Source organism: Lutjanus erythropterus, chromosome 11, assembly GCF_056507025.1.
Source record: "Lutjanus erythropterus isolate fLutEry1 chromosome 11, fLutEry1.hap2, whole genome shotgun sequence".
Classification (NCBI taxonomy): Eukaryota; Metazoa; Chordata; class Actinopteri; order Lutjaniformes; family Lutjanidae; genus Lutjanus; species Lutjanus erythropterus.
The window spans coordinates 5,471,178-5,489,465 of NC_139327.1; the positions used below are offsets into that span (position 1 = coordinate 5,471,178).

An 18,288-nucleotide genomic window follows, 5' to 3' on the forward strand; every position below is an offset into this window, starting at 1 on the left:
AGCATTTAACCTCCTCGTCCTGACGTCAGTGGAAAATGGCCACTGTGTGAATTTGGTGAACGGGGTCTTAATTAGCTTATATAATAAAAGAAATACTGGATCTTCTCTTAAATATGAGTATACCTCGGTATTGTTACAGCATATCAGGAATAAACAAGAGCTTGGAGTAAATGCCTGTAAGAGAGGACATTGCTGTTAAACTGTAATAAATCATCGCTCTGTGATTTTGAGTTTGTGTGTGTGTGTGTGTGTGTGCATCGTGTGCAGCGTGACAGCTGAGCATATGTGAGTGTGTGTTGAGGAGTAACAGGACTCCTAATTAGTGCTGGGTGCAGGGCGCTATCTAAATAGCTCAGTGTTGTACAGTACAAGTGGGGGAGGGCTCAGATCCCCTCAGTGCAGTCTGTCAGTCAGTGCTGACTCACTTAAGACAAGGACCCCTTTTATTCCTCTGTGCAGCCCTGTGCCCGACAGCCAGCTCGCTTCAGAACAAAAGGGTCCAATTTAATGCTAATTGGATGGTTGGCTGGTGTTGTCTGCGCTCAGAGGGCTCTTTATTGCTTGCCGTGCCATCTCTTCCTCCAGTTTAATTCGCGTAACATCCTTTGTCTCAGCTCTCCGAGGAGACATCAGTGGGCAAGCTCCTTTTGGCAACTCCTACCAGTGTCTCGCATCAGCCAGCGCTCCGAGCGGGAACAGGCCCGCTTGTATTTGTGCAGTTGTGCTTTGATACTCTGTCTGTCGCTTCACGCACACGGCTTGTGCTGTCTCCTGGGGTGGACAGGTGTGCCTCCATTTCTAAGCTGTGGTGAAGTACAGCTACTGTGCTGTGATGATGTTTTTGACTCTGGCTATTGCTTTGAGGAGCTGTGAGGTTGGTTTGAATCCAGATAAAATCCCGTGGAGAAATGCCTTCCCTGGAACGACAACAGTTTTACACTTAGTAAGGACAGACAAGGACACAGGACATATTAGCACTGCTTTTATCAACAACACTAAGACTGGGTTGCACCAACAAAGAATTGAACAAAACTAGGTTTAAAAATCTTTTTCAGTAATTTCAAGTTTATTGTTGTAAACTGAAATTGAATAGAGTTTAATCAATATGGAGATGCTTGATTACTCAAATTAAAATATAAAAGTCTGTATGCTGTTAGGCCCTAAGGTGGGAAGAGAAATAAACGTCTGAGTGCTCTGTATACCTTAAAGGGATAGTCCACCCAAAAACAAAAATGAAATGTTGCATAACAGGAAAAAATGTATTTATATAAATTTGTGGGTGCAGGCATGGATAAAAATGAACTAAGTGTGGGTGGGTAGCAGATGAGAACAAGAATTCAACACATACAACACAAAAATATGTTTGTTTTTTTTCCTGGAAAAGTCAGTAATAAATGATTTGCAGAATTTTTAACCTTGACATCCGCTAATACAGTAATATCAAGCCTGATCAATCAGCAGGATTTTATTGTGAAAGTTTGATTTGACCGCAAATTACTGTAACTGAGTAGCATTTTGGGGTACTTATATTTTTTTGACTAGGTTTTCAAGTCTGTTCTTTTACTCGTACTGAAGCATGCATTGCACTATGTAATCTACTATATTACTTTTGAAAATCTTAACTGAGTCTGAGTACAAGTTTAATTAACATCCAAACCTTTCATCTGCATTTTAGTAGCCAATCAGGCGATGTGATCACAAAAGGGCCAAAAACTAAATCCTGCAGCAGCAGCAGGTTTGGAGGAAGGATGTTAATGATTAATCATTAATCGATCACCATAGAGAATTTAATCAATAGTCTTGAAACTGCACGTCATTTGACAACAAAACTTCAACTTTAACATGAGAAAAAAAACTACAATACAAAACAAAGAAATGAAAATGAAAAAAAAATAACAGAAAAGTGTTTTGTGTCTTGTAAATTGTTAATACTTAATCGATTGCACAAAATGCACAAAACTTTATTTCAAAGAGAAATAAAATTCCCCTTTGATTGAATGCTGCTATTGATAATACATCAAACATCAATTTAACCTTTGATGTTTGATGTATTATCAATAGCAGCATTCAAACTTGAGTAGTTTTTGAGATGACTACTTTGTACTTTTCCTGAAGTATTTTTCCAACACTGGTACTTTTACTTGTAATTGAGTACTGGTACTTGAGTACAGATTTTCAGTACTCTGTCCACCACTGCTCAAAGACTGTGAGACTAACTTTGTCAGTGGCTTTGCTGCTTATAGAAAGTTTTAAAAAGCTCCTTGCCACTATGGAAAGACATCGACAGCTGCTGCTGCACAGATGCTGCGGCGGCTGAGAACCCATGAGACAAGTGAGTGCCTGTATATGTGTTTAATCTCAGGTGCAAGTTGGGTCACTGGGCTTATAGTATTGGTTCATGGCGGGTGCGGATTTGACTTAGGGATGAATGTGGGTAACGGGTTGGTTCTGGTTCTCAGAGTTGCAGGGGCGGGTTTGCAAAACTGGACCCATGCAGCACTCTGGCACAGCATTTTGGAACATTTTTCAACTTTTGCAGAACAGATGCTCAGGGCCTTGTCACGCTACAGCTGTTTATAGCTTAGTGTAAATACGCAGCGCTTTCACTGCAAACAATTCAAAAAGTTTGCTGGCTTCATATACTGTATGTTCCAATGCATCCAATAAGTTACAGAGATATTTCACTAAAAAACAAAAATGTCAGTGTTATGGTGCTGTTAAATGAAAGGTCACCAGAATCCTCTGGGGACTGTGAGTGTCTCCACAAAAGTTCATGATAATCCCTCAAGTAGTAGTTGAGTTATGGAATAAAGTGATGGACTGACCGACACTGCCAGCCCCACCACTGCTGTGGCTAAAAATACATGTGATAACCAAAGCAAAATGGTTTAAATGTTCATAACTAAATCTGCAGGAGACAATCCTTTAAACGTGTTATGTAAAGGTCAGACTTCTATTTCAAGTAAGGTCCATATCTCATGGTGCACATATGAGCTTGGCTGCTCCTCTTTGGTCCTCCGCCCCAAAATAATCACCGTGTGGAAACGCAGTAATTTGCATTTCCAAATCTCTGCTATTACCTGTGTCAGATGAAGTATGTCATATCTCCACGTTAGAGTCTGTAAATCCTTTCTTGCCCTCATTTATGAGCACAGGCTTCTCTGTCCGTGTGTGCCATACTAATACCTGCGGGAAGAAGAAAGGGATGGAGACGAGCAGAAATACAGTGGATATGATGAAACACTAAAACAGACACTTTGCCTGGCAGTGCTGTGCAGTAGTAATATGCTGCATCATACCTGCTACACAATGTCTACAGGCAGGATGTAGCATATTTTAAATGAGCTGTAAGCTGACAGTTTACTGACTCTAAGAACAAATTGTTATGACAGTGAAGACGCGCCCTGTTACACCGGCAGCGTTTACAGAAGCAGCTTGCTTTAATACGAGTTCACAGACAGTTGCTTAACATTACAAACATTCGTACCTTCGTGCAGTTTGCAGCTTTTGGCTCCAAGTCGCTGAGAGTGACCAGGTCCTTTAATAAACTGCTCTCCTGATATCCTCCCTTCACCCCGCGTAATTTGAAGTAAGCCTGAGGTTTGGACAGAATGAGGTGCAGGTTCACCGCGAACCCGGCCATGTCGATGGCAAAGGGCCGGTGCGGGTCGAATACAGTCTTCCAGCCGTACACCTTGCCAAAGGTGTTAACTTTAGGGGACTCGTAGCGTAGGCCACCCACGAAGGCCACGGGCCACACTGACACGTTTTTGGTGGAACGCATCTGGTAGTTAGAAAAAGAGATGGAGATACAGGTCACTCCTGAGTCATTTTAAAGTTTTTAGTTTGGATTTTCTGAAATGGGGTTGTATGAGGTACTTATCAATATTCAGTGTATGAGCTACGCAATGAAATGCTGTGGACAGGGTCAGCAACAAAAGATTTTAGCCACTTAAAAAGATCCACCTTTAAAAAAAAGCAGTGTCAGTTTAAGTGTATGCGATATTTAGGATATTTTCACCACTTTACTTTGACATCAGACAGCCTTTTCTGATGAGAAACTGCCGTTATATAATAATCATTTTTTAGTTACTAAAATATTTTGTCACTGATTCTGTCAATAGCAGAGGTGCCCCCTCAGCATCTTCTAATGAGGCTGTGCCAATCAGCATCTACTGTAGGTAATACACAATCGATAAATACCTCATACAACCCCACTTCAAGCAATGCAATCTAAATTCCATGAATCAAATTATAGATTCTGCTTAAAACACACAAGTAAAAAAGTCTGTGAACAGATGAGGAGGAGGAAGACACATTGCAGACATTGAGTCATTTTTCCATGCAGTATTTGTTCTTACCTCTTCAAACAGCTCCAGACTGTACGTGTTGTCATCATCTGCAAAGTAGACGATCCCCGGCTGGCTGCTGTTGGCACTGAAGGTCTCCCGGAGCCACCGCAGGGCCAGGTTCCTCTGTATGGTCCCCCGAGGTATTCTTGGGTCCTTAGTGTCCCCGCGTACCTTATAGTTCTTAGGCGTCTCCACGTTGAGGTGGGTGTAGTTGAGTCCCGTCTCCTGGAGAAGATGGCTGACCAGAGTGGTCCTCCTCGGCGAGTCCTCCACCAGGATCCAGTGCAGGTTGGGCACGTGCAGCAAGGTGTTGGCCAGACGCGTCAGCTCGGCCTTCTGCACCGGCCGGCTGTAGGTGGGAGTGATGACGTGGATGGTGGGCAGGATGTCAGACCAGGGCGGAGGCCTGCTGTAGACGTACTCAGTGCGCACCACCTCCACGATGTCCCGGGTCTGAAGGGAGCAAGACTCCTTGAAAGCAAAAGTGTTCCTGGAGTTGGAGCGACCATCACGTCTGTCATCTGGAGCATGAGAACAAATGGTGGATATTAATAATAATAAGATAAGAGGAAGAAGAAGAAGAAGAAGAAATTGATTATAGGTTGTTTCAATACAGTAAATGTTGTGCAACTGTGCAACTTGCTACCTGGAGGCAGCCATATTGGATTTTGCACTCACAGACCAGCTGCTGCCTGAAGTGCTCTGATAATCCACTAGAGGGCAGTAGACACGTCTCAGATTTCATACAACAGGTTTTTCAGGAAGTATTTTTTCTTTCACTGTGTTCTATATCGTACCTGTTAAAAAGTATCTTGTGTGTTTTTGAATGTCAGTTCATCACTTGTTGGTGACTGTCCTTAACCTCCGTCCATCAAGGACCACAGTAGAGATAAGCATACTAGCTTTGTTGTGTTATCCTTGACAATCTTAAAAAAACTGTGCATGGAAATCATATCCTGTATTTATTTTTTATTGTCATGAAATATCAATCAATCTAGCCAGGTGGTAAAATGATTAGTGAGCCTCTGTGTGCTGTGTATTGATGGGACCACATGCTACATGAGTCCTGCATGAGACAATGTGGACTAAACTGCTAACCTTATCATGTAAGTGAAGAGACTCAGTCATTCATGGTGTTTTATCAGTGTGACATTTCTCCCTGAGGTTAGAACACGGATACAGATGCATGCAGGTAACACAAGCACTTTTGCTATATAATGCTATGGTAAATATGATGGAAAAATGTTCATCTCAAAACATCAGCAAACATTCTCATGCTAATTTTAGCCTCACCCTTTTTTAGAGTAGCGAGCAGAGGAGCGAGCGTGCTCTGGTGCCAAACTGTGATGAGCAGTGTCCAAGGCAACACGATCAACACAATGGCGACGATGTCTCGTCTCTTCGGCATCTCCGGGTTCAGACCTGAGTCATGTCACTACCTGCAGGGCATGTAACACATGATATGATACAGTAAGGTTCACAATCATAGGAACCAAGGAGCTGTGAAATGAGGTGTCGCAGTTTCCAATTATCATCTCACAGAAGAGAACAAGCTAACAAGGTAGAAAGGGTCTTGGAAATACTGTTTTAAATGTTGGAGTTACATATCTTTGATATATTTAATTGCACATCTTCTCATATCCCATTAATGTTACCATTTTTCTTAAATTTTTTAACATTTGAATTTTTTTCTGAATTTATAAAATCACATAAGTTAGGTTTTAAGGCACTTTATTTGTTATTTACAGACAAAAGGAACTTACTGTTCTTTTAGAGTGCTGTATAATTACATTTAACATGATTTTTGTTTTTTTTCTGTCAGAAAGATATATGTATGGGTGGAGTTATCATTTCTAAAGGAATCATATGCTGCTTTTAGAGTTATATTTAGCATACTGTCTTCAGCTCGTAAATGTATGAGCTGCCTGACCGAGTTCTCCAATCTGATGGCCCATCATCACTGGATGTGAATTGCGTTTTGAAGTTTATAGATGGCGGCTCTCTATTGAACATCGGCACGCTGTGGCTGCGAGGCACAAACTACAAGGAACAAGGCATTGTGTGTAGAAGCAGCCTCAGCCTGTTGGAACTGCCACACAACAGAAAATAGGTCAGAAAACGCTCCGAGCTCTCTTTTTGTCTCATGTGAAAGCATGCTGGTGGACTACAGAGGATGTTTGAGCTAATGATTTGAAGAGGGATGTGGGTGTGGCTAAAGGGGTCGAGCCCTTTCCTGTCTGTAAAGAGCTGACACAAAGACGTTATAGATTCACTCTTTTATAGATTCAGTTAAACCTTTAAGTACCCTGATACAGCTAGGTCTATGTTCTTTATAGTTCTTTAAAGTAGTTTTTCAAACAAGATTTATTGACCTCAATTTTAATTTAATGCAAACTCAAAACCTCCTCCATGTTTACTTGATGTCTTAATAAATTTAGTATAATGTCAATTTCCTCTGCCATCGTTACAGCAGGTTTCCCTGATTTATGTTGAAGGCAGAATGAGTTAGCCTGACATCTCCAGATTCATTTGGAAATACGAATTAACCTGCAACCTCTCAGCTCATTTCCAGTTTCTAGGGGGTGTTATTAACACATGCAGACAAAACTGCCTCTGGATGCAATGGGATAGGCCAACCAATCAGAGCAACAAAACGTCTGATGTAGCAGTTTTTTGGCCCTTTTCGAGAAGGGCACTAAATGGCAGCATCATGGTTAGAACTGTTCTTGTATTACAACTAAACAGTACACTAAAACATGTTTCTGAAAACATCTGAAAACACTCCCCAGTTTGACAGTTCAATCTAAGTTTCAGGAGCCTGAGGGTTTGTACTGGATGGACCTGCTGACTGGACGCAATTGGATACGCCTACAACCAATCAGATCAGCAAAGCGTATGATTTGACTTTTCAAATCTGGTCCGGCAACGCTCCTCTGGGGGCCCAAATGTATCTGTCAAAGCTTGGCAGATTTGTCTGGTTCCCAAGCTAAGAGTGCGTAGTATTTTTCTAAAATAATTCCCCTAGACGTGTGTGCTGGTGTCTGTATCTGCTGAGACCCTGCCCTCTGCCTCTATGTTCTTGTTTTGCTGGTTACTGATTGATTCCACTGGGCACGGCATGTCTGCACCACTGTTTTGATCCATCTGCCACATGTCTGCAGCCCCCACCGGCAGTGTTTCAGAGACGTTTCAGCAGTGTTTCCTGCCTGATTATGTTTACTTGCTCAGATTTTGTTGATTTGGTCCTTTTTGCTTGCTCTTTGTGCTTCTGCTATGGATGAGCACACTATGTATGTAAATCATTTCCTTCCTGTCTGTCTTTATTATCATGAGTCTGCTCAGGATCTTATATTTTGAAAACTGAATTCCCTCTACTTCTTCTGTGTTGGACTTCCTGCCCAGTCAGTCTGCTCTGTGCAGATTGATGCGGCATCCATCAAAAATAAATCTGGCATGTATTTGAAGCGGAGCGGAGCAGAAAGCTAGTTCTGGGACACTCCAAGGCGCTGCTGGTGGAAGCACAAGCATTGTGTAGAATGGCAGCGATCAGCTCCAGCTGCCGCACTGTGGCTGTAACACAACGCAGCCTTGCCTGGTGGAATTTAGTGGTTAACGCCTCTGGGCATCAGCCTTTGAGCGGTAGGTGTCTACCTCCAGCCAATAACAGCTCGCAGGGTGTGAGAGCAGGACTCATATATACATAGCAACTCAGTGCCAGATCATGGACGCAATGTTGATAAAATGCAAATGTATTGAGGCAAAATGCCAAGTGGACAAAGCTTGTTTTATGGGCATGAAAAGCAACGTAGAATTGGCCCTTTTTTCTGTTATTCTACAAAATGCAACTAGCAGTGAGGTCGTAGATTGCCACCAACTAAATACTGCTCACTGCACTTTCACCTTCCAAACAGGTAGGAGAAACTATGGTGGCCAAGAAACTAATGAAAAACCAGAACCAGTGTTTGGTTTGTCTTTTCTAAGCTACGATAGAAACTCTGCAGTTCAACATGGCGGCTTCCATAAAACAGGACTCACGCTCTCATTCTGAGGAAATGTTTCCCAAACTTTTTACAGTCCTGTTGTCATTGTTTGGGTTTTTTTGTTGGTTATTTCCTGATGTATTTTGTAGTCCTGGTCCGCCCTCATGTGTCTTGACTTTACTTCCTGTCTTTGTCTTTTTCCTGCCCTTTTTGATCATCTTTTGTTCCACCTGTGTCTGATTAGTTGCTTGTCTATTTAGTCCTGATGTTTCTCTGTTTCTGTGTCAGTTTGTTGTCGCCCTTGTGTGTCGTCCTCTGTTCTACTGATCTTGCTTTCATGTGTTGGATTTGCTTTCATGGACTTTGTGTTCCTCATTTTGCCCCGTGCGGATTTGTTTGTTTTTTTGACTCTGGTTTTGACCTGACTGCCTTAACACAAGCTTTTTGTCCTGCTTGATCTTACACACTAGAAAGTTAAACTAGTTTAATGAAATTCAGTACCACCCCCAGAATCTTCAAATTAAAATTTTTGCAGCCTTACCTTTACAGGTAAGCTTTCACTGTGAAAAACCATGAGGAAACCTTAGTTTTGTTAACGGGAGCTTGGCATTGTGGAATAAGTAAAAAAAAGAAACCACTGAATTTAACGTAAGTATTAAAACTTTTCTATTTAAAAAAGAAAATCAGAGCAGTAGAGCGGTGAGTCTGACTCTGCTCAAATAATGGCCCCCAGCCATTATTTGAGATGTATTTAATTTACAGAGCGTTACATGCGTGTGGCTGTGGCTCAGGAGGTAGACGATGTTGCCCAATAATTACAGGGTTGGCAATTCCATCCATGGCTCCTCCTGTTCACAACCCCAAATTTTTCCTGATGGTTTGGCCACCATTTTGCAAGTTAGCTCACTGCCATCGATGATGCGTGTGTGTGTGTGGATGGATGAGAGGTAAATTGTAAAGCGCTTTGAATAAAAGCACTATATAAATGCAAATCATATTATCTTACCTATGTTTAGAGCCACCGCACATGGTCGCATCAAGGACTGATACTTTAGGCTCTGTGTCAAGAGGCCTGGAGAACAGCAGACTGTGTATCAGTGCTTCAGTCCAGTCGATTATCTCTGCAGAGAGAAAACACACTCAGAATTACAATCTGTTTGAGAGCCTGTCATGTATTTCAGGGTGGCAACACAGACATGAAACAAACATATTTTCTATAATAAAATCTGTTGAATTTGCCCTCTTGGTCATGTGATGCTCAGCATGTTCAGTCTTTGAGGTTACTGCTTAACAGGGAAACATGGACAGCTGTTTCACCTGCTTTATTTGTGTGCTTTTGGTATGACTCACGACCAAAAGTCATTCATGTTTCAGGCAATTTACAGCCAGGCAGGCTTTACCTGGCTCAGATGACATTTGTTCAAACTGTACAAGCTTTTTTTTTTGGAAAGTTAGAAAAGTATGTATATACACTACTGGTCAGAAGTTTTAGAACACCCCAATTTTTCCAGTTTTTTATTGAGAATTATACAGTTTAATGTCTCATTGTACTCTGAAATGAAAGCATAGAACAAATAAACAATTGAAGTTTAAAAATAAATAATGGAATCAATTTATAAACCAAAATGTATTCTAAACTTTTTACTCATCAAAGTAGCCACCTGGAATGGAAATGGAAATGGAAATCAAATATTCTTCAGAAAGTTCTTCCCAACTCTGTTGCAGAAGTTCCCATAAATGTGTGACACTTGTAGGTTGCTTTTCTTTCACTCTTTTGTCCAGTTCATCCCAAACCAGCTTGATGGGGTTTAAGTCTGGAGACTGTGTTGACCACTCCATGTTTTCAAGCTTACCATCTTGTTCTTTTTTCCTAAGGTAGTTCTGGTATAGCTTGGACTTATGTTTTGGGTCATTATCTTGCTGTAGGATGAATTCCTGACCAACTAGGCACATACCAGATATACCAGGGTACTGCATGGCGCTGCAGAATGCTGTGGTAGCTGTTTTGGTTCAGGGTGCATCTCACTCTGTACACGTCACTGACCCTGGATCCAGCAAAACAGCCCCAGATCATCATGCTTCCTCGTCCATGTTTGACAGTTGATGTCACACACTGAGGAACCATCTTGTTGCCTACTCGACAGCGTACAAAAATTCTTTGTGATTAACTGAAGATTTCAAATTTTGATTCATCAGTCTATAACATCTTTTCCAGTCATGGCAAGCCTCTTTTTCATTCTGATGGCAATGGCTTTTTTGCTGCAACTCAACCTGTCAAACCTGCAACTCGAAGTCTTCTCTTCACAGTTGAAACTGAGACTTGTTTACTATGACCACTATTAAGCTGTGCTTGAAGCTGTTGTCCTGTGAGCTGCCTATCAAACAAGCTGTTGACTCTCAGAAACTTGTCTTCTGATTCTGTTGTGGTTTTCCCAGACCTCTTCCTCTCAGAGTTTCCCCCAGTTTGGTGAAGGAAACTGTACTCACTGACACCTTGACTTTCTCCACTATTTCTCTGTAGGAAAGACCTACTCATTTAAGTGTTATCATAGTCTGTCTCTCTTCCATTGTTAATTGCCTTTTTCTCTCCATTTTTATAGCAACACGCTACTTTCTGCAGTACAATGCTGTTCAAATAATGGTCATGAGGGTATGGTACCACAGTGTGTTCCAACACTACTTTTATGCAGACAGAGGGGGTTGTAAGGAATCAAGAAAAGTTGGGACACTTGTAGGAATTTTTGTAGCACCAACTTTCAAGGGTTGATCAACCTCCATTGCTGCAGAATACCTCTAAGTTGTCGTTCCCTGGAAAAGGCCTTTTTTATAATTCTGAAATGTAGTGTCGCAGTAAATTGAACTTCATCCACTCTGTGTGCTTTTGTTTCTCTTCTCTTCAGGAGTCTCTTCATGAGACAAATCATGTGCTGGTTAATCACAAGTCTTTAGACACAATTAATCCTTGATTAAAAAGGATCAGCCCCGGTCTGAGATCAAAGGTTGTGCCAGCTAATTAACACATCAGGATCGGTTTAATAGGGTCGTGTTTGAACAGCATGTCATTGATACAGACAAGCTAATTCTCTATGCACATCATGTTGAAAAGCAATGACTCGCTCTCCACCTCTTCACCATTTTGCATCCCCAATTTAAGATGAATCGTGTCACAGCTGAAAGGGGCTGCAGCAGAATGGGATGTGAGGGGGAAAAGTTCTGAGTATGTTCTGAGTATTTTGCTAAAAAATTAGAGTTTGTTCTTTTGTATCTGCCTCAAAATATACACGGTGGCAGGGCTGCTGCTGCTGGCCATTTGGGTTAACCTGACACACCAGATCACTTGTAACACGAAACCATCAGGGAAGTTGTCCTTAGAGGCTGTTTGGAAAAGGGTAAGCACTTTCAAAAAGCACTTGAAAGGTGATTGGATGAACCATCTGTCTATCACATCTAACACAGGCTGCCACTAGTCCCATCTGGATGCTGACACAAACCAAAATAATGATAATTATAGTTATAATAATAATTTAATTAATACACAATTTGAAGCCTGCAAGATGGATTCTCAAACAATCTCACAAATGCAGCTGCCTCACAAGGTAACATGTGGGTGCCTTAGGCAAAATTGTTTTGTGGTGTCCTCCCCAGTCATAAATCCACAAAAAACATGGGTTAGCCACCTATTCGGTTTTTGAAGTTTTAGAGTGTATAACGGCTTAGAGCATTATGATTGAATTATATAAGGGTAATTCCTGTGCTCTGTTATGTTTTATAAGTTGCTGCAGCAGTTTTTGGGTTGGTGCTATTTATTGCTGCAAAATACAACTATTTTTGATGACTCGATAGCTAATAAAATGGACAACCCCCCCCCCCAAAATACCACATTAGGACACCAAGACCTTGAGGAACACCATACTGACTTTGGGTGAATATCTACATCCTTGTACACTGTACCTTGCACTGTACAAGGGTAAAAAAAATACCATAAAATTTAGCAGCATTGCCTGAAGTTTGTACATACATCTGTCATCTAAATTTGGTTCCACTTGCACAATGTGTTATACCAGTTTAAGTCTAGTCAAAGTGTTTATCATCATATGCCTGTACAGGGAAATTCTTCCTTTGCCTTCCATTCTGAATGCAACTGAAACAAAACAAACAAAAATAGAAAAGTGAAGAAAATATAAATTATAAAGCTTTTGAAAATACCAGTATAAAATATAGAAATACAAGAGACATAAATAAAGATATCAGGAGAGATCAGAGAAAGAACATACCCTCTGTATGAACAGAAACCTCATCATGCTGCTTTGGATAGTCCCTTAACTACTGAACCATATACTAAAGCTGCTGTGTCTCACTTTTAAAGCATCCTACAAAATTCAAAAAGTCCATCAACAAACTCATTTAGGGAGGGCGGGCAGGGAGAGTTGGGAACTGTAATTTCAGATGAAATGTGGAAAACCTGTGTCGAAAATATCCACAGTGTTCGATAAATGCTAGGCACGCATTGATTCAATTCAAAGTTGTGCACAGATTGCACTTCTCTCCTACTAAACTGCAAAAGAAATTGAAAGATGCCTCATCCCTTTGTGTGAAAACTTTCCAGGGTCATTTTTTTTTTGCCAAGGCTTTTGATACTAAGTTTCCCCCTGTCCCTCTTACTACATTATTTGGTGATGTTGAGCCAGGTAGAGTGAGGGGCAGGTATGAAGCTCAGGCCATATTTTTGTCCACACTGTGTGCCAGAAAACTGCTGCTACAATTCTGGAAAGTCCCCAACATTTGATATGTGGCTAAAGGAATTAGGAATATCTAGAGAAAATTAGAGTGGAAAATAAAACAGAAAGAACATAATGTAAGTAACTGAGGAACACTATGTGCAATTGCATTATAAAGTATAAAAAATACATGTTATATAGTATGTCCAATATACAATAAGTGGTATCAGAAACTGTGCAAAGTAGCAGCATTGTAAGAAATGAAGCAGCATAAGGGATAGTGTGCAAAGTGACATTGCCAGAATAATTTACAAATGTTTATTAAGTTATTTTTAATTTCTAAGGTGTGTTGTCAACGTGTGCAGGCTGAAAGGCCTCTGCCAGTTGGACAGACCTACAACCAATCAGAGTGCAATGTGTGATGTAGTCGGGACAGTTCTTGGTCTGTTTTCAAGCAGGGAAAAAAGGTAACCTTGTTTTAAACGTTCTCAAAATACAGCTCAGCGGTATATCAAACTGTTTCTGAGAACATCTGAGGTGAGAAATGGGCTTGTAGCTGCAGAATCTTTATTCAGTCAGTCTGATCTGAGTTGTGTGTGCGTGGTGTGTGTTTGACTTTTCAAATCTGGACTGGTGAGGCTGCTCTGTCAGTGATCAGTCAGTCAAAACTGCCCCATAATAAATAAACTGTTATGACTGGCCCAAAGAAATCCAGGGCAGGTGGAAATCTATCTGAACAGGAGGAGGGGCCAGACATATCGACCTGAGCAAATCAAACAGAGTCTGCAGATGCGTCTGGTTCTCAGGCTGGACAAACAGGCTGTGCCACCAAGAATTTCCCAGCCGGTGACTAAAATAAATGAAACTACTCTTTTGGGGGCTCATTGAAAATCAGAAATATTTTGTGAATATTGGTTGCAATTCATAGGAGAAGTGTTGAAAAACAAAATCGAAATGGTTTAGTAGTTATGAGCAAAAATTGTTTTCTTTCCACTAAATGTCAGCTGTTCAAAAGAAGCATCAATCTGTTAAGTAGTTAGTGAAACCCCCTGCTGGCTAACACCAACAGACAAATGGGAGCGAAAACAAAACTTCTTGGCGGAGGTAATTAATGATGAAAATAACAACAAACCAGGCTGTCTTACTGACGGGATGTGCTTCAGTGAAACACAATTATCCCTGTCAATCAAACGCAGTGAGCTTCCTGACCTGAAGGTGCAGCTCAGCATCTCAGCTTACAGATTTTCACTGTGGGATACATCCTGCACTGCAGCCAGCAGAAACTGTCTGGATATCTGATAGACAGCAAAGACGAGTGTTTTTCTTTCACAACTTTATAACTTGGTCAAAAGTCCCAGAACTGTGTTTGTTTCCACAGTAGTGATGCATTTAAAATAACTGCAAAGAGACTGTCTGATGGTTTAGATGAGAGGTTCTCAACCTTTTATAACTTCAGTCCCTTCTGATTGTCAAAAAATTTAGAGGACCACCTTCCCAGAAACATGACAAAAAAACTGGGCTGTGACAGGAATTCAACACATTTAACAAACTGTGCTTTCAGCTCACGATCACTGCCTGCCATTATGAATCCAGATTCAGTGTATTCAGGTTCATATTTCCTCACCAAACACTTTAGAGCTTTTACTGCTGCAGGGTTGTCTCCCACATCACTTTTTCATTTCAAACACCAATCCATTTTTGGTCACCACATCCAAGAGGATGTTTATAGAAGCTCATTTCCACCAGTGAAAGAAAAAAAATATCCCCATGATAATTATGAGATAAAAATTCAAAATTATGGTAAAAAGTTATAATTTTGAGATAAAAAGTATAAATTATGAAAAAAAAAAGTTATAATTATGAGATAAAAAGTCAAAGTTATGGTAAAAAGTTATAATTGTGAAATAAAAAGTTGAAATTATGATAAGTTATGAGATAAAAAGACATAATCATGATAAAAAAGTTAGAATTATGAGATTAAAAAAAGTTGAAATTCCGATTAAAAAATATATAATTATGAGATAAAAGTCAAGATTATGATAAAAGATATAAATATGAGATCAATAGTTATAATCATGAGACAAAAAGTTGAAATTATGATGAAAAGTTGTAATTGTAAGATACAAAGTCAGACGTATGGTGGCCTGGTAGCTCAGTTGTTAGTGTTTGTCCCCTGCAGCAGCTGTAGGTTTGACTCCTGCCTTTAGCCCATTCCCCCTTTCCTGTTATATTTTCATCTGTCCTATACAATTAAAGGTAGAAAAGCCCCCAAAAAATATTTCATTCAGACAATGTTTAAGAATGTTTATTGCAGCAGCAGAACATAGTTAGAGTTTGGTGTCTAGGCTCCGACCTCTCCATGTTTACACAGAGATATTATGGAGCGATAAACTACCAAAACTGCATGATTCAGAGCCTGACGCTGCTGATGTGAGGATCTTCTATGTGAAGGCTTAGGCACCTGATGACGTGTGAGGCCATTCCCAATGAGCTCCACAGGTATGAGGGGAATATACTACCTGGAGAACTGCTATGTGTGGGCCTGGGGACCAGCCACCGTGTAGTTATTCCCAACGAGCTCACAGCCATGAGGGGAATATACTAACTAGTGAAACTGTTATGTGTGTTCCTGGGGAAAAGCCGCCAAGTGGCCATTACCAACGAGCTCCTCGACCACGAAGGAAATATGTTACTTAGTGGAACATATACACAAAGATGGATGAATATTTTATACCCAGCAACCACCTGATATGCAGCAATATAATTAGGTATTGAGCAGATACAGTTGTATGTGATGGTTAGAAGGAGCAGGAACTTTTGTGCAGCCAAGATCTGGTTTTGGAGCCTGACGTAGTGTGGTAGGTGGAGGATGATCAGTGGTTTCAGAGTTGATGTAAGCAGGTGGAGAGCTGCAGTTGTAGCGGTGCCAATTCTTAGGGATTCTTAGGGAGTGAGGGGGAACAGTGGTGGTGGGGTAGGCTGCAGCTCAGGCAGAGATCACACGGCCAGAGCCATAATCTCATCACGGGTTTGCCACCATCAGAGATGAAAATGGATGCGTCAGGGATTGACGACGGAGTAATTTCATCATGTAGAGAAGGGACATATATGGTGTCTCTGAAGAAACCAAAATTTTTGTTAACAGGAACTGCATATTGATTTTTTCTTCTCCCCTTCTTCATATTTATATGATATATAAAATAACATATATAGACAAAATATTTGTCAAAAAACTACTCCGAGTATTAGTTACTTTTAACCGATGATGTCACTCTCACCTCTCCAGATTAGGGCTCTAAATTTTCTGTATTTTGCTTTACCAATAGTTAAAACACTAACAATCAATTAATCATTAATAATTGATTTGATACAAAACAAGTGTTTCTGTCCCTCATTTTGATTGGCTGTCTTTTTTTTCCCTCTCATTTCAAGTTTTTATTTCCTTATTCTGCAAATGTCTCTAGCAGACAAAACAAAGCTAGATGATGTGCAGTTACTGCCATGAGTATTGATTAAATATCCATGAATACATTTTTAACTGGTTAAGTTCTTAATGAAAAATCAATTAAACATCAGTCATTAAATATACTTTTTTTGTTTTGTTTTGTTTTTTGTCCATATGTCCTGGTTTTTATTGCCGTTTTTTGCCATCAAATCACTTAATTGGCTACAAAAATGCAGACAAAAGGTCTGAATATTAATTCAAATTGTACTCAGTACTCATCTATGATTTTAAAAGTAACTAAGTAGATTACATGACATAATGAATACTTAAGTACAAGTAAAACTACAGGCTTGAAAATCTACTCATAAAAGTACAAGTACCCCAAAAAACTACTTTGAGGCATGAGGCATTTGTAATTAATTACTTCCACCCCTGCGTGTATGTATAAAAGTCAAAAATATGAGATAAAAGCTCATAATTCTGAGATAAAAAAGTTAATATTATGTGATAAAAAGTTATAATTATGAGGTAAAAATTCTAAATAATCAGATGAAAACTCAGATGAATTGTCAAATATTATTATTATCGTTATTATCACTATTATGATATTTTAAAATGTTAAAATTCTGAGATAAAACTTTACAATTATGAAATAAAAAGTCTGAATTTTTATTTCATATTTTTTTCACTTTTTATCTCATCATTTTGACAGACTGGAATCACAGATCAGATGACTTTAGACTGGACTTGACAAAATCAAAAACTTCAACACCAACAACTCGTGACTTCACTCAAACTTAAGATCCAGTGTGTAAGATGTACTAGGATTTAATGGCAGAATATGGCAGACATTAAGGTTGGGTGATTGGACGAATATATGGTCTGTCAACGATGGCCTTTTTCAGGGCAGTATCTGTCACTTTATTTTGCTAATATAATGGTCTGCAGAGTGACAGCTGCTGCTCTGCACCATCGGAAACATCGGCCTTGCTTCTTTCTTCATACAGTGGATGCAAAGTGTGTTTTATAAGACTAATAATCAACCTGATGCAAAACCTCCAGCCAGATGACTTACTGCATATTCAACACATCATCAGCTGCTACAAGTAAACTGCTGCAGACAATAGAGAGCAAGAGGTTCAAGTTGCACAGCGGGAGTGTTGACATTCAGAACATAAAATGGTGCAAAGTGCTATTTCTTATTTTGTATTTTGGTTGATGGAAATTTGCTGCTTATGCCTGATTACCATAGCAACAGCCACTGATGGAGAAGATGTTTGCAGCTGAATTCAGTATGGATGATGACTGCACCATGACCAGCACTTATGTGAACCCTTACATTTCCTGAGCTGACTTTTTTTTTTGGTCGAATCTAATGAGCTAAGAAAGACGAATAAAGAGCATTCTGAGCTGAAAACATCAACAGAGGAACTGAATGAACGTAATGACAGTCGGGTTATTTGTTTGCTTTATGATGAAGTACTAAAGTAAGATCTGGTGTTGATTGTGTCTTGGCACAATGCAACATCTATAATGTAATGTGCATCAGATGCCCATGTCCATGCACATCACTAAACACAGGGGGGCCTGCCCACTTCCTAATGACCTCTGCAGGCGGTAGATGAGCCAGCATATAAAATCTGGAGCTCTAGCAGACAGATGTAATGCTAAAATTGATCAGATTTGAAGAATAACAAAGGTAGATAATGAAATACAATTATCTATAAGATATGGAGATATGGTTAGTAATGAGGTTTGCACAATTGTATCTTATATTTGGTGCTGAATTAATT

The 18,288-nt window shown here is 40.0% G+C and overlaps 1 protein-coding gene across 1 annotated transcript in view; it reads right to left on the reverse strand.

The window, feature by feature from the left end:
• Positions 1-245: 245 nt before the first annotated feature.
• The window catches only part of b3gat1b (beta-1,3-glucuronyltransferase 1 (glucuronosyltransferase P) b), a 49,759-nt gene continuing 31,716 nt past the window's right edge, over positions 246-18,288 (reverse strand). The window contains exons 3-8 of the mRNA XM_084730556.1: positions 9,339-9,453; positions 5,646-5,791; positions 4,362-4,873; positions 3,488-3,784; positions 3,081-3,186; positions 246-917 (exon numbers count right to left, since the gene is read on the reverse strand). Coding sequence (XP_084586682.1) covers positions 3,100-3,186; positions 3,488-3,784; positions 4,362-4,873; positions 5,646-5,760 — 1,011 coding nt within the window. The 5' untranslated portion in view covers positions 5,761-5,791; positions 9,339-9,453 and the 3' untranslated portion in view covers positions 246-917; positions 3,081-3,099. The remainder of the gene's footprint in view (positions 918-3,080; positions 3,187-3,487; positions 3,785-4,361; positions 4,874-5,645; positions 5,792-9,338; positions 9,454-18,288) is intronic.